We start from the raw sequence: 27,260 nt of genomic DNA, 5'->3' as shown, positions 1-27,260 counted from the left end.
AATAACCTGATAGAGGTAGGCACTATAATTTTTATTTTACAGCTGTGAATACTGAAGTGCAGAGTCATTATGTAACTGGTCTATGTGCAATGTTATAGCTCATAGAGTGAGCCTTTTAGTTCTTTATTTTTCAAAACAAAACAATATTGTGGCCTTCATTATACCTTTAAAATATTAGTACTATTTTGTTAATTTTTTGAAAGAATTCTGGAGGAAATCTGATTGGAATAGAATTTGAGTTTATATGAAGAATTTTCATTAGAGAATGTTAAATTAGGCCATCCATGAACATGGTATACCAATTCCACTTCTCTATTTATTCAAATCTTATGTCCTATAATATAGACATTACATTTTCATGATGAACATTTTTTGTTAAGTTAAATCAGGTAAACTGCTGTGGCCTGAAAGCTAAAAATGAATTTTCACATCTTAAGGGGTTATAAAAAAAACAAAACTGCCCAAGATTATGTGACCGAGTATATACATCTGCAACATCTAAAATATTTTAATATCTGGTCTTTTACAGAAAAAGTCTGTTGACCCCTGGGTTATTTCTTAGATATTTCAGGTTTTTTTTTTTTTTCCTACTATAGTTAGTATTGACCCCAGTGTTCAATATAGAAGTCACAACCACATGTGGGTACTTAAATTTAGATAACTAAAATGAAATACAATTAAAAATTTAGTTTCTCATCACGCTGGCAACATTTCAAGCCCAACAATAGCATGTAGCTCGTGGCTACTATACTGGACAGCCCAGATGGAGGACAGTTGGTTTTCTAAGAGTCAACTTTACTAACCTTTATTCCTTGTATTGACTTGTCTGTTGAGTCCATAAGGTTCCCAAGGCAGATGGCTAAATTTATAGTCACAAGCATGAAGTGACTTTTACTATTTTCTCGAACATATATTATCTTCCCTTTCTCAGAGCAACACTTTAAGACAGGTATTACTGTTTCTATTTTACAGACAAGAAAATTAACACCTGGAACTTAATTCTAGATGTGAGTGTTTACAAAACTGGATTCTTTATGCTAAGCAGTGCTGCATCTTTCCCTATCCGATAACATATCAAAAGTCAATAGGCTAAAATAGTTTGATAAAAAAGAGGAATTTAATATAGAATGCATTAGGATAAATTTTTATTTTTTTATTTTTAAGTAATCTCTATACCCAACATGGGGCTCAAATTCACAACCCCAAGAACAAGAGTTGCACACTGTACTGACTGAGGCAGCCAGGTGCCCTGGATTATAATAAATTTTATGAAAAGATAAGTTATCCTTTATTTGATAAGTCCATTTAAATTCAACACTTCAATACTAACTTTAACACAGTTAGGCAGGAGCAAAAACATCAGAGGGATCACACCATGTGCCCAACAGAAAAAAGAACTTTTAAACAATGAGAAATGGGCCACTTCGTGGGATAGTAAGATTCCTATCACTGAAAGTATTTAAACCTATGTCTTAGGTGGCCAATAATGTAAAAATTATTAAGGGCATGCGCAAATCTTTTTTTTTTTTAAGATTTTATTTATTTGACAGAGAGAGAGAGAGAAAGCAGGAACACAAGCAGGGGGAGTGGGAGAGGGAGAAGCAGGCTTCCCGCTGAGCAGGGAGCCCGATGTGGGGCTCGATTCCAGGACCCTGGGATCATGGCCTGAGCCGAAGGCAGACGTTTAACGACTGAGCCACCCAGGCACCCCATGGGCATGCACAAATCTGACGAGGTGGGTTGTACAGTACCAGTCAAAACCAGTTGAGACAATGCAAAAAAAAATTCACTTCTGTACCTGAACTTCACCAAGGCAATCTAGCTGTTCTTGCATCTGGTTCCTGGTAACAGTTACGTCGTATTCTAACTTGTCATATTCTCTCCATGCTCGTTCCAGTTCCTAAAAATCAAAGAACATTAATTACTTTAATGGGGGAAAATGTGCTTTTATATTGTTATCACTGCAACTACAAGCTTTCTAGGTTTTAGAAAATTGTGTAGTTAATATTGGGCAAAATAAAAACTTTTGTAATTCATTTTCCTTGTAATTCATTTTTCCTTTCCTTTCCTGTTTAAAGCATTATCTTATCTACCCTGGTTAAAATTTCTCCATAAATAAAAAATACTAAATAGTTCTATTTTAGCATGTTGGATTTTCAATAACACCAGAAGCCTGATATATCTTTACTCGGAATAAATTTACAGTAATGTAATAAACCTAATTCAGCTAAATAAATCAGTGAATCCTGCTTATAGAGACTCAATATAGATGCTACTCACCTATATTTTTCTCCTTTGGAAAAAAATCACCCCCAACCCTAAAATCACAGAGAAAATTTTCACATTGGTCTTTAACCACCTGTCATCTATTGAATATGGAATGATTCTACAAATGGTCAAAAATACATTGTCACTTCACTGTTTCAGGATGCTGTTCTATGGGAGTGTAGGTACTCTTCTATAGGTTGTAATTACTCTTCAGACATTTCAGAGTGGTATGAAGTCAACAAATTGATAAAGTAAGGCAAGGACCTTGATCAGTTTTATTACTAGTATATAGTGTGGTGTTGGCACATGTAACACAAACAACAAAGATATAGGGAGCACTGTTGTAAAATGAATTAGTAACTCTTGTCTAAGAATCTTCCACAACCAGAGATTTCATGCCCTGAACTGTGCTGAATGAAGCCCGCCCCGGGAAACGTCAGTTTAACAACACTAATAGTCTTGGGATAAGGAAAGAGGGTATGGAGTATGGAGGAAAGGTTATTTAAAATAATCTAAACAGTTTTTTTTTTTTTAAATTGAAGAATAGTTGACACAATGTTACACAATAATCTTAACAGTTTGTTCCTAATGGTTCTCTTTTAAAGAGTTATTTTACTTCTGGGGCACCTGGGTGGCTCAGTCAGATTAAGTATCTGCCTAAACATCTGCCTTTGGCTCAGGTCATGATCTCAGGTTCCTGGGATCGAGCCCCAAGTTGGGCTCCCTGCTCAGTGGGGAGTCTGCTTCTCCTTCTCCCTGCCGCTCCCCCTGCTTGTGCTCGCTCTCTCTCAAATACAAAAAATCTTAAAAAAAAAAAAAAAAGTTATTTTACTTTGTATATTGTGTAACTAGCTTAAAATTACTTGAAAAAACTCAGGCAATGAGAGGAGCCTGGGTGGCTCAGTCGTTAAGCGTCTGCCTTTGGCTCAGGTCATGGTCCCAGCGTTCTGGGATCGAGCCCCACATCGGGCTCCCTGCTCAGTGGGAAGCCTGCTTCTCCCCCTCCCACTCCCCCTGCTTGTGTTCACGCTCTCACTCTCTCTCTCTGTCAATTAAATAAATAAAATCTTAAAAAAAAAAAAAACCTCAGGCAATGAAAAATTATTCAAAGCACATACTTTTAAAAATTAAAATGAGTGTTAGAATTTGGCCATTTGGGATAATTGCTTTTTGAATCTAAGATATCTCCTTAAGCAGGTTTTACAGTGAATTTTATTTTTTAAAAAGTAGAGATAAACCACTGGATATTTTTTTTTATCATCTCTATATTATATAGGTAATTTAGGGAGTCTTTTTAACTGATTTCACAAGAATAAAATTTTTAAAAGGCAAAGTGATAAAGGACTAAAGGTTTTTACCTCTTCTATATGGTGTAAATATTAGTCTTCTTACTTGGCTCCAGCAAACTTTTACCTGAATGAATAAGGGTACTGATCTCCATATTTATTTATCTCCAGACTCCATGGTGGCTCAGCAATTAAGATGGCATTGCCAGGTTAACACCTAACCTCTCTTGGAGAAAAGACAGGTGTAGGGTCGGTTCAAAGGCTATATAGAGGCATCCAAATGTAAGAACTTTTTTTTTAAAGATTTATTTATTTATGTGACAGAGAGAGAGAGATAGCGAGAGCAGGAACACAAGCAGGGGGAGTAGGAGAGGGAGAAGCAGGCTTCCCGCCGAGCAGGGAGCCTGATGCGGGGCTCGATCCCAGGACCCTGGGATCATGACCTGAGCCGAAGACAGATGCTCAGCGACTGAGCCACCCAGATGCCTCTGTAAGAACATTTTAGGAAGGTAAGAATCCTTGCCTTTCTAATCCTAGAAGTACAGGAAACATTAACTCTAGAGCTAGAAATTATTTTAAGGGTGAAGAAACATAATACACTTTCAAGTTTTCTAGCCTGGAAAGTCCTGCCGTCACTGCGCTATAACCTTTGGCTTGAGACCCATAATCCTGATGGGCTTAGCTGTTTCTGCCTTTATCTCTGGGCTCCTCAAACACGGTTATGGGTGGGCAGGACACAAATCAACACAGGACAGCAAGAAAAGTGGCAGCGCTGGCATAACATCAGTTTCTTCCAATACCTGGCCGAGCATTTCATTGACAAATTCACAAATACCATGTTGAAAATCTTTAAATATGACCTTACGGGGTTTTTTTTTTTTTGTCAAGAAGATAATATATAGTTTGATAAGGCAATTAAAAGGGGTAATGACTTTTAGGGGCACCTGGGTGGCTCAGTTGTTAAGCGTCTGCCTTCGGCTCAGGTCATGATTCAGCTCAGGTCATGATCCTGGGGTCCTGGGATCGAGTCCCATATCAGGCTCCCTGCTCAGCGGGAAGCCTGCTTCTCCCTCTCCCACTCCCCCTGCTTGTGTTCCCTCTCTCGCTGTGTCTCTGTCAAATAAATAAATAAAATCTTTAAGAAAAAAAGGGGGGGTAATGACTTTTAAACATTCAATTATCTTGGGCGCCTGGGTGGCTCAGTTGGTTGGGCGACTGCCTTCGGCTCAGGTCATGATCCTGGAGTCCCAGGATCGAGTCCCACGTTGGGCTCCCTGCTCAGCGGGGGGTCTGCTTCTCCCTCTGACCCTCTTCCCTCTCATGCTCTCTGTCTCTCATTCTCTCTCTCAAATAAATAAATAAAATCTTTAAAAAAACAAAACAAAACAAAACAAAACAAAAAACATTCAATTATCTTAAAATCACAGGCATTAAGTCAGGAGACAGTGCTTTTGATAAAAAGCATGGAGAGTTTCATGCTATATACAGTTAAGAGAATACATGACATCTTGCAATCTACAGCCACATGGATGCCTCTCACAATGTTAAAAGAAGCCAAAGAGTATATACTATATGATTATACATGATTTATATATATATGATTTATAAAGTTCAAAAATAAGCAAAAAGCTAATGTATAGTTTAAGTCAGATAATGGTGGTTCTAGGAAAGCAGTCATTGGGAGGGGAGTTTCTGGCATTTTAGTAAAATTCAGTGTGTTGATACGGATGTCAGCCATATCTGTGCACTTAAATTGTGTCCTTTTCTGAGAATATTTATACTCTAACAAAGGTAAAAAAAAAAAAATGTGTGTACACATAAGATTGTTACAGGGATGGCAGAAGATGTTAAAAAATTTAACTCAGTCTAACTTCAGGATGTGGAACAAGTAAAATGAGGATTTTAATATCTACCAGTAGAGCTATAGTGAATACATATTATCATTTTTATTAAGAAAGTATTAGGACTAATAATTCATTTCCAAGTTTTTAATGTAATAAGACCTTTCCTTTCCTTTTTTTTTTTTTAAGATTTTATTTTTAAGTAATTTCTCTACACCCAACGTGGGGCTTGAACTTACAACCCCAAGGATCAAGAGTTGGATGCTCTAACGACTGAGCCAGCCAAGCACCTCTCCTTTTCTTGTCCAATATCAATGGCAATTTATAACCAAATGCAGCCATGGGAACAGCTATACAATATGCTACATAAACATAAACGTGTAATCTATTTTTATAATCTTTAACTCATATCTAGTTTCTCTTCTAATCTCTGAAATAAAAACTATATTCCATCTCAAAGAAAGTCGCTATTTATTGTACAAATTTTAGATGTAATAAATTTGTATAATTATAAATGTAGAAATGCTAGAATATAGGGAAATAAAAAATACCTATTAATGTACTACACTTTTGTTAGCAATTCTGTGGATTTTCTTTTAATCTTTCTCAGACATACACAACGGAAATTCACAAATATAGGCAAAAGTAGGGCCCACTCTGAATTCAACAGTATGGATACATGGCCATTCTGGTTTCATCTATAGTACTCACATATTCTATCTTTGGGGAATTATTCCAAGGCAAATACCAAGCATCACATCATTTCATCTATTAATACTTCAGTATGTATTTTTTTTTACGATTTTATTTATTTATTTGAGAGAGAGAGAGAGGGAGTGAGAGAGAGCACCAGCGGGGTGTAGGGGGAGAGGGGCAGAGAGAGAGAGGGAGAAGTAGACTCTCCGCTGAGCAGAGAGCCCAACGTGAGGCTTGATCCCAGGATCCCAGGATCACCTGAGCCCAAGGCAGATGTTTAACTGAGTGAGCCACCCAGGTGACCCTCAGAATGTATTTCTAAAGAAAAGAAACTAAAATGAAAAAATAACATGGAAATTCTTGCTTTAAAAATCATTAATATTTATTCCTTAAAATTTTTTTTAAAGGATTTATTTATTTGAGAGAGAGCGAGAGCTAGCGAGAGCGAGTGCATGAGTGGCGGGAGGGGTAGAGGGAGAGGAACAAGCAGACTCCCTGCTGTGTGGGGATCCCAATGTGGGGCTCGATCCCAGAATCCCAAGATCATGACCTGAGCTGAAGTTAGAAGCTTAACCGACTGAGCCATCCAGGCACCCCTTCCTTAAAAATGTTTTAAAAAAATTATAACAGTTTCCCCTATCATCCTCTCTATGCCCCTGCTACTTATATGGGGATGAGATTGGGTCACTTGATCTGCAGAATTTCTCCTACTCTACATTTTGCTAATTGAATTCCTGGGTATTCCTTACATGCTCTTCTGTTTCCTCTTATTTCCTATAAACTCGTAGTTACATATTGAGGCTTGTTGAGATTTAGATTTGATTTTCTGGTAAAAATGCCTCACATCTGTTGTTGGGCACTTTCTACCGCAGCACATCAGGAGGCATATCATACCTGACTATCTCTTTTTGGGGGGATGTTGTATTGTAATTATAAAATAACCAGGTATTTAAAAATTATATTGGGGCGCCTGGGTGGCCCAGTTGGTTGAGCGTCTAACTCTTGGTTTCGGCTCAGGTCATGATCTCATGCAGCCAGGCATCAGGCTCAGCTCAGCGGGGAGTCGGCTTGAAGATTTGTTTGCTTGAAGATTCTCTCCCACTGCTCCTCCCTCCACTCATGCACGTGCTCACTCTCTTTTAAATCTTTTAAAAAAAATTATCTTAAAATCTTTCAAAACAGATTCCATGCAAATTCATGAATATTGATGGAACTACTACAAAAAAACGACACTACTGTAACCATGATTCTCAGAAACTCTTTATTACCTGGAGTCTGAATGAGTATATGAAGATATTTAACGTGCAAGCTTTTCCCCAAGGCAGTTCCTTTGTCCTGCTTCCCTGTCCCTGTAAGTTTATAATCCTAAACTCTAGTATATCCACCAGAGTCTAAAATCTGTTTACTTATGGTCCTCCTAGCTAGAATCCAACTTAGAACACAAATCAGTTTAATGGAAGTCTATACATACAATTTATTCACTGTAATCCTGGGTAATCTCTCTGTTTTCCATTTTTAACATAATAATAATGGTACCCATGCCAAGGGGTTATGGGGATTAAGTACATGTTAAGTACTTAGAATCTAGTACCCAATAACTGCTCCAAGAAATATTCCTGATTACTGTTATTACTTCATATACTGGTATTATTTTTGCAGTGGATAAATGTATAAGCTAACTACTAGCATGATTCAGGATGAATGGGAGCCCTTTATACCTGCTTTATGATTTCTGAAATTCCAATTTTGGATTGTTGAGTAAGATAATTGAAATTTGATTTCAAGTTCCAGAAAGTACATGTTATGTGACCACATAGATAGTGAAATGGACTAGAAAGTACAGAAGCCTAAGAATTAAAAAGTCCTTGATTTAGGTGTTGATTCTGTTCCTTACTAATTATGTCACCTATACAAGTCATTTTGCCTCCATGAACTTCAGTTTCTTCATCTGTGCAGTGAAGATAATAAGAATGAAAATAAATGGAGATAATTATTTATTTTGCATAGGATTTTCTTAAAGATCAAACTAGGTAATATATGTGAAAAACACAGAATTACAAATATATTTTGCTGCCATTATTAGATGAGTCACAAATTATCTGGTTCCTTGAATTGTTGGGTAGAGTAAGAGAAGCAGCCATTGAGCTGATAAAGCCTAAGAATATTTCTCTTACATATGGACATGAGGCCTAATGTAAATTCCAAGAGAGATGACTGTAGCAGATGTTTTATGGAGCTCCACACTATATCCCCTTTGCCCACCTAATTTCAAGGGACCGTGGTAAATTCCACGCACACCAGAGTCTTATGGCAAGCCAGCTACGGCAGTTTGGATGTGTGGGTGAATTAAGGACACTGGGGTAACTTCAACCAATGAGTGAGACATAGCCTCTCAGCCTTCAGTAGAAAATTCTGGGGCATCTACTCATTTCCTCAGAGTCCCCAGTTCCATAGAGTGGAAACCAGCTCAGTAGGGAAACCTTTCCTAACTTTTCTCCCTTCCTGTCTTATTCTCCACACACCCTTCATTTCTCCTTCCTGGAATCATCTCCTAAATAAACTATCTTAACCCAGTCCCTCATCTCAGGCTCTGCTTTCAGAAAAGACCCCAACCTAAGATAATGACACACTGAAAAGTTTCAAGCGTTATTACAACCTTTCTCACTAATCAGGCTTAGGTAAAAAGAAGTAGAAACAAGGTGAGAACACAGAGGCACTATGTGCTTAAAGCATGTATGTTTGTTGGATGGGGCTTCTAGAGAGAAGATATAGTATCAGGAATTAAATAAAACATAAATAGGCACACTGCTTTACATGTCTGCCTTGTGTTAATCCTAATTTTACATACCTAAATGGCCAACTAGGTGAGGAGAAGATGTTCTCAGAATCAAAGCTTTGATCTTTGGGAGTGTTAATGTTATACCTCTTGTATCTTTTATACCTCATGACTTGGATTTGAACCAATGACCTCAAGCAACTGTGAAAGAATTAGAGGAATCCTCTGGGATTCTGCTAGCATAAATGTAATTCAATTTTAAATCTAATCAACACCCACTGACTGTTAACCATATGCTGTTAGGCTTGAGCTACAAATATGAACAAGTTTACAAAGGCAATAGTATAGTTTGTATTCTATGTAGTAAGACATGTGTTAGAAGAACACACTGAGGGTCTGTAATGACCAATGAGTAACGCTGAAGGCAAAGAAAAAGAAACCTGGAAAGTGATTATATGGGTAACAACCAGAAAATGGGATATTCAAACATGATTAATTTCTACTAAACCTTTTTTAAGCCTACTGGTCAAATTTAAGTTACTAAACCCATTTGGTAAGGGGAAAAAATAACAGTTCAATTGAACACTCATCCTCAGAATTTTCTAAAACAGACACCAAACCATGAAATAGTTCCCAACTACATTTTGATTTGACTCAGGTTGCCATAGGGATACTGAGCTTTTCATTAGCTTGGCATTGACAACCTAGCCCCGTTTTCCCCTTCTAATGTCATATTCCTAATCCTCTACTCCAGTCAGTTACTTTTATTTCTTGTTTCTCCAAACATGTCTCTCACATTCTCATCTCTTTGTTGTGGTTCAAGGCATTTTATCCTGTATGGACTACCCTTTTCTGTCCCTTCCTATCCAAATCCTACCCACCACTGGTTAACTAAGTGACTACTTCCTTTTAGACAACATTTCAGGTGCATATATTTTCTTTTTGACTCTATTAGAGAAAATCTATGTAGATTTAAGTCTTCAGGATTATGCTCAGAAGACATGGGTTTGAATTCTAGGCATAGCATTTATTAGCTTTTAACACTGGGTAAGTCATTCGGTTCAATCATCACTTTTTTTTTTTTTTAAAGCGGGCTCCTGCTGAGCATGGAACCCTGGATGGGTCTTGAACTCAGGACCCTGAGATCAACACCTGAACTGAGATCAAGAGTCGGACACTTAACCGACTGAGCCACCCTTGTGCCCCTCAATCATAAAATTTTTAATGCACATCCTACAGCGCTGGATGCCAGAACTATAAAGATGAACGAGATAGGGTTCTGATTTCAAGGAGATCACAACTGAAAGGATATTAAATTCTTAAAAAATTTATGAACATCACAGTATAATTAAGAGAATCAAATGAAATAATGGAAATATCTAAACTGAGATCAACACTGCAGCTATTAAATGATAATGTCAACAGCTTCCTAAAAACATTTCACAGGTGTCTTTTTTTATTGAAATGGTTGGTTAAATGAATCCAATTACCACCTTCCCAAAATTATTCTAACTCCCCTAAAATCCACAAAATACTTTTCTTCTCTTTTTTAAAAAGATTTTATTTTTAAGTAATCTCTACACCCAACATGGGGCTCAAACTCACAACCCTGAGATCAAGAGTCGCATGCTCTACCAACTGAGCCGGCCAGGTGTCCCGAAAGACTTATTCTCTTAATGCAATACATGTTAACATAATAAGTTTTCATTTTAATAATACATAAATGGAGTATTTATCTACCTTATAAACAACTATTTCTTTTTTTTTTTTTTTTTTTTTAAGATTTTATTTATTTATTTGAGACAGAGAGAATGAGAGAGAGAGAGCACATGAGAGGGGAGAGGGTCAGAGGGAGAAGCAGGCTCCTTGCTGAGCAGGGAGCCCGATGCGGGACTCGATCCAGGGACTCCAGGATCATGACCTGAGCCGAAGGCAGTCGCTTAACCAACTGAGCCACCCAGGCGCCCTAAACAACTATTTCACAAGGAAAAGAATGCTTACTATAAGAGAAATAATTATATTTATTTTGCATCAGAAAACAAATCACCCCTTAATTTTTATTATTAGTTAATAACAAATTAATTTGTTATAGTAAAGAATAATCCTAAAGACAGTCAAATTACATAGAAACAAATAGAAAAAAAAAAAGAAAAAAGAACCACATAATATTTCAGTGACTCTTAGTAGAAAAAAATCTGCTACTTACGGCAGTGGCTCGAGAGAGTTCTCTACATGTACTGAGGAGTCCGTTTTGTAAATCGTCCCTTTGTAACACCACGGTCTGAATGGCTGCTGGGTTATCTGCATTCATTTCTATCTCCTGGCTGGCTGATAGCAAAGCTTGCTCAAGCGTGTACTATTACAATAAAAATAATTACACTTAATGTTCTGCATCATCGAATTAATTCTTTTTACTTTAGTTTTATCAGTGTCCTGATAATAAGCATAAAAAGTAACATCAACTGAGATAATAAACATAATTGTCCTACTTTCTCCTTGTGGAGTTGCTGAAGTTTCTCTTCCAGGGCATGTACCACTTTATCTTGTTCACATAACCGGCTTAACTTGGCCTAGGTTTTAAGAGAAAATCTGTTGTTAGCAATTTTTTATTTTTCCTGTAATTGGCAGTAGGTAGTCCCGTAACTGAAGGTAGGTGTAACAAGAAAACACATTTAAGATAGCCATAGAATAATACCTAATTAGGCCAATCTTTATTTCAATCAGTAAAATAAAAAATAGCTTTTTATTTAAAGATTTTATTTATTTAGTCAATCCGAGAAAGACATGTATCATAGGACCTCACTGATATAATTCTTAATCTCAGGAAACAAACTGAGGGTTGCTGGAGTGGTGGGGGGGTGGGAGGGATGGGGTGGCTGGGTGATAGATATTGGGGAGGGTATGTGCTATGGTGAGCGCTGTGAATTGTGTAAGACTGTTGAATCACAGATCTGTACCTCTGAAACAAATAATATATTATATGTTAAAAGAAGAAGAAGAAGAAGAAGAAGATAGCAGGAAGGGAAGAATGAAGGGGGGGAAATTGGAGGGGGAGACGAACCATGAGAGACTATGGACTCTGAAAAACAAACTGAGGGTTCTAGAAGGGAGGGGGGTGGGGGGATGGGATAGCCTGGTGATGGGTATTAAAGAGGGCACGTTCTGCATGGAGCACTGGGTGTTGTGCACAAACAATGAATCATGGAACACTACATCAAAAACTAATGATGTAATGTATGGTGATTAACGTAATACAATAATAAAAAAAAGATTTTATTTATTTACTTGAGAGATAGAAAGACAGAAATAGCGACAGAGAGCACAAGTGGGGAGGTAAGGGAGAAGCAGGCTCCGCGGGGTTTGATCCCAGGACCCTGGGATCATGACCTAAGCCAAAGGCAGATGCTTAACTGACTGACCCACTCAGGAGCCCCCAAAATAGCTTTTAAAGATACAATGCTTAACATGCATATAAAGTGAAAAAGCATTTCAACTATACTATTTAATCTACATAATTCGAGATACTGTTAGCAATTGAGCAGTCTCATATAACTTTAAATCATTTCAATGTGGTTAATATTTTTTTACCTACCAACTGCTAGGTATGTTAAGTGATATATGCAATCCTTAATGAAAATATCAACTGAATTCTGTTTTTATGTTTTAAAATTATGCTCTTATGTTTATAAAAGAATATAAGGAAAAGATTGCTTCTAACTGCAATAATACAAATAAAAATTTGCTAAATGGAGGAAAAAAATCATTTTCAACAGTTTAAATGTTTGAAACTCTTGGTATTACCCTAATTTTTTAATTATGAAAATATCAGAGGATAGTCCATGAAAATTTAAATACTACAATAAACCAGTTGTCCAGATGTCTGAAAATAAAAACCCTGGATAAACTGTATATATGCCCCAAACTTGACTGCATAATGACAAGTAGGCAAGAAAACTGGAGATTTCACTTTCTTTGCCATAGCTGTTAAAATAATGACCCTGTCTTTGTTAGTTGACAAAACTCAAGCTATACCAAATGGAATATACTGAAATGAGAAAGTATAATGACATGGTAAGTCAACCAATCTAAAATATAATAAAAAAAGAAAAGACTAAATTTTAAAAAGGAAGTAGTGATAGAACTTTAAGAGGCTGATAATTTCTCTAGAAGACAGGACAATTTTAGTTTGTTTCCAGTCCTCCATACTTTTTTTGATTAGAAATGTCTTTTACTTTCCTTTAAGTGATTCTTAGTATGCTCAACTGCTAATTATGGGGGGGGGGGGTTTGTTATAGAGTACATAGAGGAGTGATGATTTAATCTAACCTAGATGTAAAAGAAAATGCTACTTTATTTGATGTCCTTTTGGAGGGCAAGGGAGGAAGAGGAAGCTTTTTGTCATGCTTATTTCCAATGTTTTGGCAGGGAATATAACAGAGTACTGACAATATATATAGCATACTAACACTTACATCAATATCCACTTCTTCAGGTCTGTATTTGTATAATGTGCCTCTACATTCATCTTGTGACAGCTATAGGAAAAAATGTCAGGTAGCAAGTTTAAAAATAGTATTTAAAAAATATACTTAGCCTATAGTTAACATTTTAGGTTTATATAACAATAACAAAAATGGGATTTTAATGATTCTTATACTTTAAGAAGTTTAATTCAAACACAGATCATTACAAAAGCAGAAAAATATTTAACAGTGATACAATATGCAAGATACATAAAAATGTTAACTTAAGCTTGTCAAACAAAATAATAAGTTGGTCAAACAAATTATACAGCACCTTACATTTTCCATTTGTAAGACACACATTATTTTAATGAAAAATTGACAAATACAATCATAGCAACCGTACTGAATCAAATATTCAAACCAGGCATATTTCAGCAGTCAAAACCATCCTTCACGGTATACACATAATCAGACAACTGTGTATGTGTACACTCAAATGCGAACACATCTTAGTACAACTTTATTAACAAAACCCATAACATACTGTATACATATACATAATATATAAACACACATACACAATATAAACTTATCTTGTTCTTCTGTCTTAAGAACTAAAAGATAATGGGGGAAAAGGATGAGTTTAATTGAAAACAGGAAACTCATTCAAATCCTCATAAAACTGAAAGCCTATGTTGTAAACTATGGATAGTCAAATTTCATAAAGAGTTTATATGTGTTCATTGACGCCATTTGTCTTATGATACTACAAGAAATTACTGCTCAGTGCATTTAAACATCCTTTCTTCGGCTTCGTCCCAGTATCTTTTGGTCAAATAAACCTTCACTTCTGCTTGTGTTAATCAGGATTTCAAAAGCCATCCCCATCAGTGATACCACAGGTAACATCATAGCCTCTGCGAGCAATATTTCACGCTCTCTTGTCTTTTGACTTTATACTGACTGCTAAGACAGTAACAAAAACATAGCAGGAAAAATTTACTTGGGCTCACTGCGTGTTTACTAAATGGCACACTTCTTCTCTAAGTGGGGATGGGAGTAATGTATCCCCACTACATTCTAGATTGGAAAATTAAACTTCACATAAACACATATAAATGAATAAAAATGATAAAAAAAAAAGTTATAACTATATATGCCCACTGTAAAAAACTGCTTGCCAGTTACATCTTTAGGAGGAGGCATAATTTAAACAGCAAGTATCTTTGAATGAATCTAGAAATGTGGGTATCAGGAGGTTAAAAATGTAAGCATTACAAACATACAATAAGAAATCCTGGATTTATGTGTTTCATTTCAAGACATTACTTTCACGTCCTCATGCAAATGAATCTGTGACTATTTAAGGGTATGCAGTGATTAAACAAAACTTTCATAGAAATGAATTACCACATGAAAAATGAATTTAATGACAAAAGTCAGAATACTTGTGTGCTATTTTAAAATAAAGATCATTGAATATGTCCTAAGAAGTGTCAATTGTCTTTCTAAATTAAAGCACCTAGATCCAAGAAAGTAATTTGTACTCTTATCTGAAAACAAAAGTGATGAAAAATAAGTTTTAAAATGCTTAGATCCATGATAAAAAATGAAGATAATGCCAAAATTAAATTTTCTCATTTATAAAAAGTTAGAGATGTAAAAGCCTTTAGCTCCTAAATGTCCAAATACACTTTACTTAATATTTAAAGTTAAATGCAAAACAGCTTTACTAAACCATAGAATATAAAATTTTGATGTAACTAGTGGATAGTGCTACAGCTAGATTAAAATACGAATTGTATCCTATATCCCAGGGTCAACAGAAAAAAGCCTTGTATTTTAAAATGGAAATTTAGCAATGTGTAATACAAATTTAGGGTATTGGTATACTATTTTTATTTAGGGAATCTTACTGCATATTCATTTTCACATCAGTTGGCAAATTAATAAAAAATGTGTACTGTGTTGTTACAATTTAAGAGTGATAGATCCTTATAGCCATATAAATATACTGCACAATACATTAATTTATTTTGTTGTTTCTGTATTTTTAGTACCATTGAAAAATTTATTTAAACATTTTATCAAATTATTCAATAAAAATATTCATTATTAGACACTAACAAAATCTTAAAATAATCAGCCTTCCACTATACATTGCTTTTACCTATCAGAAGAAAAGAATAAGGAAACAGGATTATTCTTCCAATAATAAACTTTTAAGCATGGTCTATTTTTCATTACGGATAATAATTACTGAGGCTTTTCTTAAGAAAAAATGGATATAGTTTATTGAAAAAATTTCCACCTAGAATTGAAGAAGTTTGCTACTTAGTCCTCATTATGAAAATCCTACTAATAAGAAAAAAGTAATTTCATGAATATTCTCATTAAGTTGTGCCTAAAATGTTTCATGGCAATACTTTTTTATCATTTTTCAAATTCATCTTTAGCAAAAGAAAAAAAAGTTCTGGGTTTGAATACCTTTTTCTGAAGTACCTCAGCAACACTAGAAAAGCCAATGAAAATGGGCTATGTAGAATTATGAAAGGTTGAGCAGTGTTGAAGCTTCAATTTGAGAAGTGTATTATACAGACTTTATTGACATACATACATATAAGGAAATGTGCTTTATTTAGAAAGCTTTTTCATAATAAAATATCTAACAATATTTAAAAACACAGGGTTGGCATTAGGTTAAAACAAAATTACTTTTGTTAATCAAAATATAACTTTCTACAGTATCCCTTTTAAATATGTATGTATATATTTTAACATTTATAAATAAATACATATATATAAACCCCAAAAAGCATTTTTGGGGAAATATTTGATAAAATTAGACATTTTATGAGGACTCAAAAATCCTCACAGGACTGTAGGTATTTGCTAATATTAGTCTGTACCTTTAAAAAATAAATAATATTATTATTTTATAAAAACTCTAGTACAAAAATGTAATTGTGAAAGACGGTAAAATGATTAATAAATGTAGAGGAATTTTTCAACATAATGTGGATTGATTTAGCATTTGTTTTGATTCAGTTTTATGTCCTTTTTATATTACCAATTCTAAAAAAATTCCCACATACATAATTTTTCAGGTGTCCTCTTTTTCCTAAGAAAATGCAAACGTAACATTTCTCCTGCAAGAAAACCCAATGGCTATGATTCAGAACAGGTCATAAAACATGATAGTGCCACCTTATTTTCAGGTGTATTTCAGGAACCTGTAATACAACGTCAGAAGCAAATTGTAAGAGTGTACAATATAAACTTCCATGAAGATTTCCTTTGGATAATAACACGGTAACGGAAATCTGAAGAAAAAAATAAGATCTAATTTCAATTTAGGCAAATTAATAAGATAGTTTGGGAAGTGTGTCTGAAGGTCACTGTTATCCACCAGTGGTGCCCTGTAACATTTAAGTACTTTATTAATGGCTGATTTTTAAAAAAGGACTGCCTGAAGACACCCCAACTTGACAGGACTGAGAGTCAACACGCATTACCTGGTAATTGGTTGCCTAGCTCATGCCCAGGAATGGCTGCTGCTGTTAGCCATTCAGATTTTTCTGTTTTGTACAATTTTAGTTTTCTTTCAAGTATTCATATATTTAATAAGGAAATATAATAATGAGGAAATATATTTATATAAATCTATAGGTCTGGTCAGTGACACCAGTATATAAGACCACTCTCAGATATCGCCACACTTTTGGAAAATTCCAATTAGAACTTTTAGTGCAACTGAGTAATTTCAATCAGCAACGACTTCTGCATCATCAACCCTGATTACTGATCAATATAAAAAAGAAAAACCAATCCAAACCAAACTGAAAACCCACAAATGAAAATATACAAAATATGAAAAGTAGAAAGTATAACCTATTACAACAAAAGGCCTTTGATCTCTTGTCATTTACCCTTACATAAAATGATAAAGTGACAGCTTCAGATACTGAGAAAGGTATTAATTCCAGAACAAGGGCTAAAGGTTCTCAGCAGTGGAATTTTGGAATGAAGTGTCAAGGTTCTATAATCTGGTTACTTTAAAAATACAAAGATTTCATTTTCTTTTGAAAAGTAAAGCTGTTTAACTTTAAATATTTAATACTTTGTTTCTTTATTGATAGAAAACTTTGTTCAGAAGTAAGAGTAACCTCACCCTCCCACCAACTGTTTCAAGGCCCATCCATGATGCTGATCCCAAGATGACTAAAGCAAACCAGAGGCCTGTAAAGCCAGAGAGAGTTCAAGGTGCTTTTTCTTTTTCTTTTTTAAATAGGTGCTTTTTCGTATTTTAATAAAAATACATTCATTTTTCATGTTAGTTAATTTTCTTCTTCTGTATGAATTTTAAAGTATTATAACAGGTCATAGGCCACAGTAATTTGAAGGTGTTGAAGTGGAAGAAGCTGATGTTGCAAAACACACAGCTAAGAACATTTAGACCATGAAATACAAAAAAATCGGATAGGAATGTATAAAATGACTTCTTTTGCAGATCTGCAGATTACCAAGCTCCTAAAGTAAAGCCAGCCAGCTCCATGGCACATATTTTGAGTTAGGGAAAAGAATGACGTAAGATGATGCATATGATGGCTTAAGAATGTAAGACTACAGGGAGAAAATAGTCCCAGTATGTCAAGAAGTGGCTATATTTAGGTCTTACTATACCACAGTATAGAAACTAGATTTAAATAACTCCCATATAAATATCTATTCCTAAAACAGTGGGGTGGGGTAGGGTGGGATGGGGGCTGCCCCTAAAAGGAAAAAAAAATTTTTTTAACTTTTCCCTAGAAATCAGTTCTAATGCTTTTAGAGTTAATCGAAATTAATGGCAATCTAGTAAAAATTTTGCAAATGTACTGCAGACCTCCAAGTACGTATCAATCAAATACTCTGCACAAAAACTTCAGGAAAATGGCACACTTAATATTCAACAGCAAAATGTTCAGCAAAGCCATGCTAAGAATACTGCAGCATCTTAAAAAGCATGGATGAATTGCATTTTTCCAAATAGACAGAAACAAAAAATGAAATAAGAAAACACTAATGTTATGAGTAACTCTGAGGATAAACCAAAACTGTCACTGAGGGATTTTGCAGATGATAAAGCAGTATCATTCACTGTCCAAGACCTTACTTGCTGGTACAGTTGGGGTCTTAGCGCCGAGTTCTCAATCATTGTGTGAACCATGGTGATAATAGGTTCATTTTCTTTCATCTATTTCAAATCAGGAGGAGCATACAGCAAACATCAGTTTACAGCATAGCTAGATTTGAAAGACGACACTGTAAATATAGCCTCTACTTTAATATCTTCCTAATAGCGCAGTTGTTCACATTTTACCCCAAGGTTGTACAGATTTAACTTATATAAACCATTTCAAGCAAGTATTAAATGCTGTAAAATACTTCCCAGGTTATAGAAAAGCTTACTAATTCCAATACTGCTGCAACTAGGTTTTACTTTATAAATATATTCAATATAGTCAATGAATATTCTTACATATACTAGAATAGATGATAAAGCATCATGACTTATTTAAAGAGTAAATTACAGGGTGAAAACCTATTTAAAAGGAGAAAACGGTATCATTTAATTGATTACTTATTTAGTAAAAAAGCTTAAAATGATATTCAGTTCTTTGTACACTGATCAGAAAAATTTAGTTCTCTTGTAATATTAAAATTCTGTAACATAATAATCAGTATATCTCATCATTTAGGTAATCACATATTTCATTAAGGTTAATTTTGATAGACATCTATATACACTGTTTTGGATTTTCTCACAGTATAACACAACATGTAGAATTATTTCAAGGATATGCAAACTAAAATTTATTTAGCAAAGACTCAATGTATCTCCCTAGCTCCTAAAAAGGCTGAAACCATGTTTCACATTTCCAGCTAATGTTGTACTTAATTACTGCCTCTAGAAAAATATTTGTTTTAGGAGGTCCTGGACTTAAGAGCTAAAGCATTCAAAAGAGAATCATCATAATATATAGAGAGTAAAAGGCCAATGATGTACCATCTGTAAGCAGACAAGTCTGTTTATAATTGCAATTTGCAACATACACTTTACATAATTTTCATCCTGCATATTATAGAAAATAAGCATTTTTATTATGGTTAACAAATACTACTTTACTGACTCCGTTAAATCTACAATAAAAGTTTACTAATCTTGAGACTAATAAATGCATAATGTAAATAAAAGATAAATCCTGAAAAGCATACATCTAAACAATTTTATTTTCAGCCTAGTTACCAATGTTTCATGTCAATAAAATGTTTTGATTGTCAAATTAGAAACTGGTGACTGGTTTATTTTTTTTTAAAGTTTTATTCAAACTAAATAATTTACTTTATTTTTTAAAAAATAATTTATTTTAAAATCTCAACATTTGCGTATCAGTTAAACTCAAACTTCTTTTTCTCCCCTGCAATGCTATCCAGTAAGGGACTAGGGCATATTTATAGGTGACATTTCATGTACACCGGAAACAGATGTGTTGATATGAAGTTCAGGGCAATTTTTTTTTACAGTGTTGGAAAGTAACTTATAAATAGACAAGTACAGATGTAAATTTTCCTTAGGAGAAAAAACTTTTATCATGGAAATTTAAGACCTTTTTATGTTTTCAAGTGTCTTCTATGTTTTAAGGGAATGTTAGTTATCTTAGTCAAATGTGAATCTTGGAATAAAGTGTAACTGCTTTTATGTTTTGGCTTACTCATTTGTACTGATACACACACTTCATATAACACAAGTAAGCATAGGTCTCTATCCATTTTAAATTCTAATTTTCAAAGCAATCTCATCATTACTATTTTTCAACAGCATACCATGGAAATTAGTCAAAAGAATACTGGACTCAAATTTTTTTGCATTGGGTGGAGGTCAGGAACATGAATGTTTTAAGAAATAATGGAGATCAGAGAGTATCCAAATGTAAATGATACTCAAGGTCAAACTGAAATTGCCCACTGAGTCTTGGAAATCTGGCACTACAGATTGGCCCCTGTGTCAAATGGCTATGTCAATAAGGGTCACACCTCTAAGTGGAGCTTCAATATAGTATAGATTAAGGACAAATGTTCATACTCTAAGCCTGGCGAATTTACTTGAAGGGACAATATGGTTTCTATACAAGGGTAATCAAGCCTGACTTATTTAGTGGACTACTTTGAGAGGGTAAATATGCATGTGTGGAAAGGGATGACATATTTGTGATTTTAAAATGTCTGTTTAATTTACATGTCAAAGCTTATTAAATACTGAGTCACCGAGAAGGGTTTTTTCCAAGAAGAAACTAACTAGGAACAGAAAAACTAAAAGCAAAAATAGTATTTAAATTATACAAACTGTAGGGCGCCTGGGTGGCTCAGTTGGTTAAGCTACTGCCTTTGGCTCAGGTCATGATCCTGGAGTCCCAGAATCGAGTCCCACATCGGGCTCCCTGCTCTGCAGGGAGTCTGCTTCTCCCTCTGACCCCTCCCCTTCTCATGCTCTCTCTCTCTCTCAAATAAATAAATAAAATCTTTAAAAAAAAATGAATTATACAAACTGTAGAGTGTTTCAGAGATCATTTCTGAAATGGACTATTTTTCATTATGAAAAATTTCATACATATTAAATCCTAAGTATTAAAATTAGAAGTCATCTCTAGAAACTGACAATTTAGTACAACAAAGGAATAAAAATGTTAGCAGCAATTATTTTGAATTGTGGGACTGTGGATTATTATTTTTTCCTTTCTCTATACTTTTCTGCATTTCCCAAGTTTTCCCCAGAGTAGATACTTCTTTTCTAATTAAAAAAAAGTTACTAAAGAGTCAAGGATAAAAATATATAAACATGAAATAAACAAAATTAATGGAACAATCATATCCTCTGGCAAATACTCTTTGGTGATGAAAAGCTAAGAAAAATCTTAGCACCATGTGTTCATATCATGTTCAAGGCTGGGAATTAAGTGGATGAAACCTACTGGAGTTGTCTAGTGTAGTAAGGTCCTGATCCAGAAAACTGTTTTTATAAACCTTTATTCTGTCTTAGGAATCTGTATCTACATCCAAAATTTATTAGAAAAAAATGTTAACTAATTAAAAAAAGTAAGCTACCCAACACAGTTGTAAATACATGTTAACTATCCTGTAATTACCCCCCCACCTTTATTACTACTTCAGAAATCAAAATTCAAGTTTAGACCAGGGGTTCTTAACTCACAACCACACCACTTGAGGAACTTGAAAAGAATACAGACACCCTGATTCCCAGATAATTTTTTTTAATTTTTAATTTTTTTTTTAAAGATTTTATTTATTTATTTGACAGAGAGAGACACAGCGAGACAGGGAACACAAGCAGGGGGAGTAGGAGAGGGAGAAGCAGGCTTCTCGCTGAGCAGGGAGCCCGATGCGGGCCTTGATCCCAGGACCCTGGGACCATGACCTGAGCCGAAGGCAGACGCCTAACAACTGAGCCACCCAGGCACCCCCTGATGCCCAGAAAATTTTAATGAGCCCCTTGAGAATCTCTGATGTCATTAAAACACCAAGGTGACAGGATGGTCTAAAGATTCCTTTGGCAGAACTAACTATGATGTTCTCATAGTGTTAAAGTAAAATATAATTGGATAACAGTGTATGTTCTTCAGCTCATATACTCCCTGGGATCCCGTTTTACTAATAATAGTCCCATAATTACTCAGATGGGAAAAGACTGTCTATGAAAGGAGAAGCAGCAGGATCATTTCGGAACTCCCCAGGGTACCAAATCTACCTAGCCAAGAGCTGTTAGGACAGCTGAGGAGTGGGCTGTTAGTGATTTGAAAGTGAGTGGTCCTGTATGTGGTGGCTCTCTCTCTGCGTGTGGTGTGCAACAGCTAAAAACTGAATGTAATAATCAGGATCCAATACAATGAGAGCTCGGTCCCTATTAAACAATTTCACTGATCTGACTGAATTTTCACTCTTTCCAGATTTATTGAATTGGAAATACTAGATCTGCTTTATCTCCAAATATATTCTAGAAATAGGCTAGCGGTTCCTTTCATTAAAACACCTCTCAAATATTCTATATTTTAATACTTAGAAACTAACTTTTTAAAAAAAGATTTTATTTATTTATTTGACAGAGAGAGAAACACAAGTGGGGGGGGGACCGGGAGAGGGAGAAGCAGGCTCCCCGCTGAGCAGGGAGCCCGATGCAGGGCTCATCCCAGAACCCTGGGATCATGACCTGAGCCGAAGGCCGACTTTTAACTGACTAAGCCACCCAGGCGCCCCAAAACTAACTTGTTTCTGTAACTTACATTGAAACAGCATATTCTATCTGACTTTGGCTGTGTAAACTTTATGACAGCTTCTCAGTTAAAGTAGTAAATAATGACATAAAAAATACATAATGCTCCATGAGCAAGTTGGAATTTGATGCTCAAGTTCTTAAAAGTAAAATCCAATAATTCTCTTCTGATTTGAATACAAGGATCCTACACAGTATTATGATAGTGATGTTAACAGTTGACGTATTTTGTTTTAGGGAATCAGAGCAAGAGAAAGACTAATTAGTACATGGAAATGTTTAGTGATTCACTTGAAAAGGAGTTAAATGCTTCACTTTCAAATACTTTAATTCCTTGTTTGAAGTAACAGGTAATATAAATTTAGATGTCAGCTAACTGATAAATTATAAAGCTACTAGTAAGACTCATTTCATAATAATAAAACATAAATGGAAGTATCTTGGAAATACACTTAGGTAATGTCAATGTATTTGTTTACAACAAAACCACACATTTTTACTTGAAGTTTTTAAGTCCAAATGTTTAGACAAACTACCTAAAAAGTCTGGCACTTCATTCCAGCCTCTTTCTCAGTTTTGAGGTATGCTGGGCTAATATGAACACAAAGTATACTTTGATGTTACTATCAGAAATATCCTGACTTAAAAGCCCATCACCAAAAATCCTTTTCAACACAAACATATGTAACTAGGTCATACTTACTAGGACCTTGAGCAGAACTTCCCAACTGACACCTGTGGGCTGGGAATGGATTACAGGTGTGTGGGACGGGGACCACCTCAGCCCTCAGTGGGCCTACCATGCTGCTGCTAGCACCTCTAGTCCCCGCCAAGGTGCTGTACAAATATCGCCACTTTCTTTGTGTGCCATACATGAAAAAGGTTAGAAAGCACTGAGATCGTGTTTTTACTTCAGAAAAACTAGACTTTACTTCTTTCTTTGGTGTTTCTTGTGATAAATCCATCTACCTCAATGGTTCTCAAACCTGACGGACAGACAAAATCACCTGTGGACATTTAACACCATAGGCAGGGCTGGGCTCTTGGCAATTCTAACTGGGGATAGGGGAGAGAGGGCCCTGAGTACTGTACTTTCTTTCTGTCTTTCTGAAGATCCACTGATAGTTCTGACAGGAAATCAGGCTTGATAGCCATGGTCCCATCTTGGCACTAACTCAAGTAATTGAGGACTAATTCAACTGTCCCCCAGTAAAGACTTTTTCAAGGTCTTGATGAGTCAGTACTAAATGTTAATCAAGCTATCTGCACAAATATCAAAAGATGAAAAATTCCAAACTAATTATCTAAACGCAAGTATTACATCTCCATTAAAATAACTATCTTTGTATAAAATATAGCGTTAAGGTATTAACCCCCTTAAAAAAATCAACTGAATCTCATTATTAATAATACTGATGGACTCAGCAGAATCATGGGGGACCTGGGGTGTCAGGAATCCAACTGCCAGTTGTTCTATTTATCTAGCAACTCCTAAATATTAGTTTCAAAGTCTTTATCTTAGAAATTAGACCAGCTACTAATGCAGAAGGAACAGGATATTCTAACTCATGAGATAAATGCTCCTGAATAATTTTGGGGTAAATGGCAGGAAAGAGAAAGATTAGCAGCGAGCAGAGCCAAGACAATCATTCATGTAATTTATCCTTGGAAAAGATTAATTCTTGAATCCTCCTTTAAGTATAAGAAGTGGTTAAGTAGAATTACAGACCTGTACCTCTGAAACAAATAATACATTATATGTTTAAAAAAAAAAAAAAAGAAGAAGAAGATAGCAAGAGGGGAAGAATGAAGGGGGGGAAATCAGAGGGGGAGATGAACCATGAGAGACTATGGACTCTGAGAAACAAACTGAGGGTTCTAGAGGGGAGGGGGGTGGGGGGATGGGTTAGCCTGGTGATGGGTATTAAAGAGGGCACGTACTGAATGGAGCACTGGGTGTTATACGCAAACAATGAATCATGGAACACTACATCAAAAACTAATGATGTAATGTACGGTGATTAACATAACATAAAAAAAAAAGAAATGGTTAAGTAGTGGCTTAATTGGTCTTTAAAAAGTTTATGTAATAAATCATCTAGAACTGTGTTGTCCTATAGAACTTTCTATGATGATGAAAATGTTCTACATTGGTATAGTCCAATATTGTAGCCATGTGACTCTTCAGCCCTTTAAATGTGGCTAGTATGACTGGGGAAAAGAATTATACTTTTATAAAAATGTAACTATTTTAAATGTAAATTTAAATAGTCACAAATGGCTAGTGGCTATGATATTAGACAGTAGGCTTAGAAATTCTAGACAAGTAAGTTTGATATAATTTTTTCCCTGATCTGGATTTTATTCCCAGAAGGGGAAAACATTTGGTCAAGCTCTGTCTTGTAACTGAGTTTGAGTCTGAATGCTGTGCTAACAGCTTCCTTCTTTTTGGGAGGAAGCAGTCTGAGATGACTCCTATCTACCCCACAGAGCTTTTGTCCTGATAACCAATGAGAAGACCCATTTCTGTGCTGTCATTTTCTATTTAAATGGAAAATGGACTTTTCCTGAGTTCTTAATGACTTCTTAGGAAAAGAATTTTTAAGGTTGAGAATCTGTCTTAACAATAGCAAAAACCCCTGATGGCCTAATCACTGAAGAATTCATTTCTCAAGAATGTCCTCCTGCGTCTAGATCAATAAACTCTTAAGAAGTGTGGCAAGACTAAAACGCTAAAGAATTTGACATGCCTAGGGTGAAGCTTTGAGGAATGCGGCGTTCTTTATAAACAGCTCATTTAGATAATGACAATGTAAATGCCTTCCACTCTCACTCTAGGAACATCTGAAAGTCCACGAACCTGAGATTGAAGGGTATGACTACCTATTGAAACTACTCATTGTTTAACAGGGAGCAGGGAAATTTGAAGTGACTTTTTAAGTAGAGGAATGTAAATAAGTCTCTTTATAACTGATGGGGCAAAGTATGGAGGTCTATTACTGTGAAAATTTTAGAGCAATCTGAATAAACTGTCCATGCTATATAGGTTCTCTAAAAGTAAAACTTTGGGAAAATATTACTATTGCTATATATTCAGAAGAATCAATGGTACTTTAAAAGATGCTGCTAGGCAATATAATATGTTTTCTCTCTTTCTTCAAGGGAGAAAGATGGATAAAACAAAAAATCAAAAAAGGAACAACAAATTGGGACACTAATATAGGAGTCAAACATATCTGACATTCCCTTAAAAGAAAAAGCAGAAGCATTTCTAAACTGGCTGACGCAGTAAGTACTGGCTTCAGGATCACTGATTGTAAGGCCCACTTACTGAGAAACATTATAAAAATAACCCGAACCCAGCAGAAAAAAAGGAGGGTAATCACTATACTCACAACCTCATTTAAATTGCTGAATTTTTAGAGCCCCCATTTTGAGAAATATATATACCTCTGATATGTTTGAAGAAAACTTTGAAAGTCTCAGGTAATGTCTTTCTAAACAATTTACTTATTTAATTTATTCACAGTGAGTTTCACCCCTTTTTACCAAGGGTCTTTTAAGCTTTTTTTTTTTTTTTTTAATTAAAATCCTTTTGGCTACAGGATGAACTTTACAGATCTGATTTTTACTTCAGTAGCTTAAACCATTTTCCTTATTTAATGACTCATTCTTTTTTTTTCATAATTTATGAGCCAAGGTGACATTTTAGTGCTCTATAAAAAAGCAAAGTTACATATTAATATCCACTATACTAAGAGGATTTAGGGACTCATTCTTAACCACTGTTCCTTTAGCTTCAAGGAATAGATTATTATCTGATGCTACTACCATCTTTATTCCTGGGATTCATAGGCAACTGGAAATATTAAAAGAACTCAAAATTAACTTTGTAAAAATGTATTATTGTGGATATGATGTTTGATATGGTTATATTTTTCTCTTCTTTACATGTATTTTAACGATACCATTCTTAAATTTTTAAAAAAGATTTTATGCATTTATTTGAGAGAGAGAGAGAGCAAGAGAGAGAAGGAGTGTGGGGGAGGGGCAGAGGGACAGGGAGAGGGAGGAGGAGAAGGAGACTCCCCGCTGAGCAGGGAGCCCCAGGTGGGGCACTGGGCTCTCCTGGGCTCAGCCCAGGACCCTGAGCTGAAGACAGATTGCTTAACCGACTGAGCCACCCAGGTGCCCCACCATTTTAAAGGGACAAACATTCCAAGAGTGAAAATCTGATATCTCTGTTAGTAAAAAAGGTGTTCATTTTGTCTGTGGGTAAATCTGCTTGAAAATATATTTGAGCTTTAAATCAAAGTTAAAATATCTCCTAGACGTAAGGACCTGGGTTTTATTAATAGCAATTGTACTCTGAGTTACAATTGGCACTGAGTAGCAGATTTCCTACCATTAATTTAAAGATTTATCAGCTTATGTTTTAACTACATAATCAACTCTTAGGTCAATCTTAAAAATGATTTTGGCATTTATGCTCAACTTTATTTCCTTCCTGGGCTTTGAAAATAATTAAATAATTCTACTTTGTAAGCACTAACTTCCTGCCTTACACACTGAGCTCCATAAATCTTTGCTGAATGAACA

General features: G+C 35.2%; 1 protein-coding gene across 25 annotated transcripts in view; it reads right to left on the bottom strand.

The window, feature by feature from the left end:
* Positions 1–27,260, bottom strand: part of PLEKHA5 (pleckstrin homology domain containing A5) — a 238,832-nt gene that overhangs the window by 32,244 nt on the left and 179,328 nt on the right. For 11 of the 25 annotated variants that reach the window (XR_013449095.1, XM_078075676.1, XM_078075675.1 and 8 more), the window contains 6 exons: positions 18,489–18,569; positions 13,912–13,947; positions 13,340–13,402; positions 11,357–11,437; positions 11,074–11,223; positions 1,799–1,900 (listed from right to left, as the gene is read on the bottom strand). Coding sequence is in view for 24 of the 25 variants with exons in the window: in XM_078075676.1 (XP_077931802.1) it covers positions 1,799–1,900; positions 11,074–11,223; positions 11,357–11,437; positions 13,340–13,402; positions 13,912–13,947; positions 18,489–18,569 (513 nt within the window). In the remaining variant the exon portion in view is untranslated. The remainder of the gene's footprint in view (positions 1–1,798; positions 1,901–11,073; positions 11,224–11,356; positions 11,438–13,339; positions 13,403–13,911; positions 13,948–18,488; positions 18,570–27,260) is intronic. The other 14 variants (XM_078075683.1, XM_078075702.1, XM_078075691.1 and 11 more) reach the window with 2 other exon arrangements.

This window comes from Halichoerus grypus, chromosome 6 (assembly GCF_964656455.1).
Source record: "Halichoerus grypus chromosome 6, mHalGry1.hap1.1, whole genome shotgun sequence".
NCBI lineage: Eukaryota > Metazoa > Chordata > Mammalia > Carnivora > Phocidae > Halichoerus > Halichoerus grypus.
The sequence above is the reverse complement of the archived record's forward strand: the minus strand, read 5'-3'. Positions and strand labels throughout refer to the sequence as shown.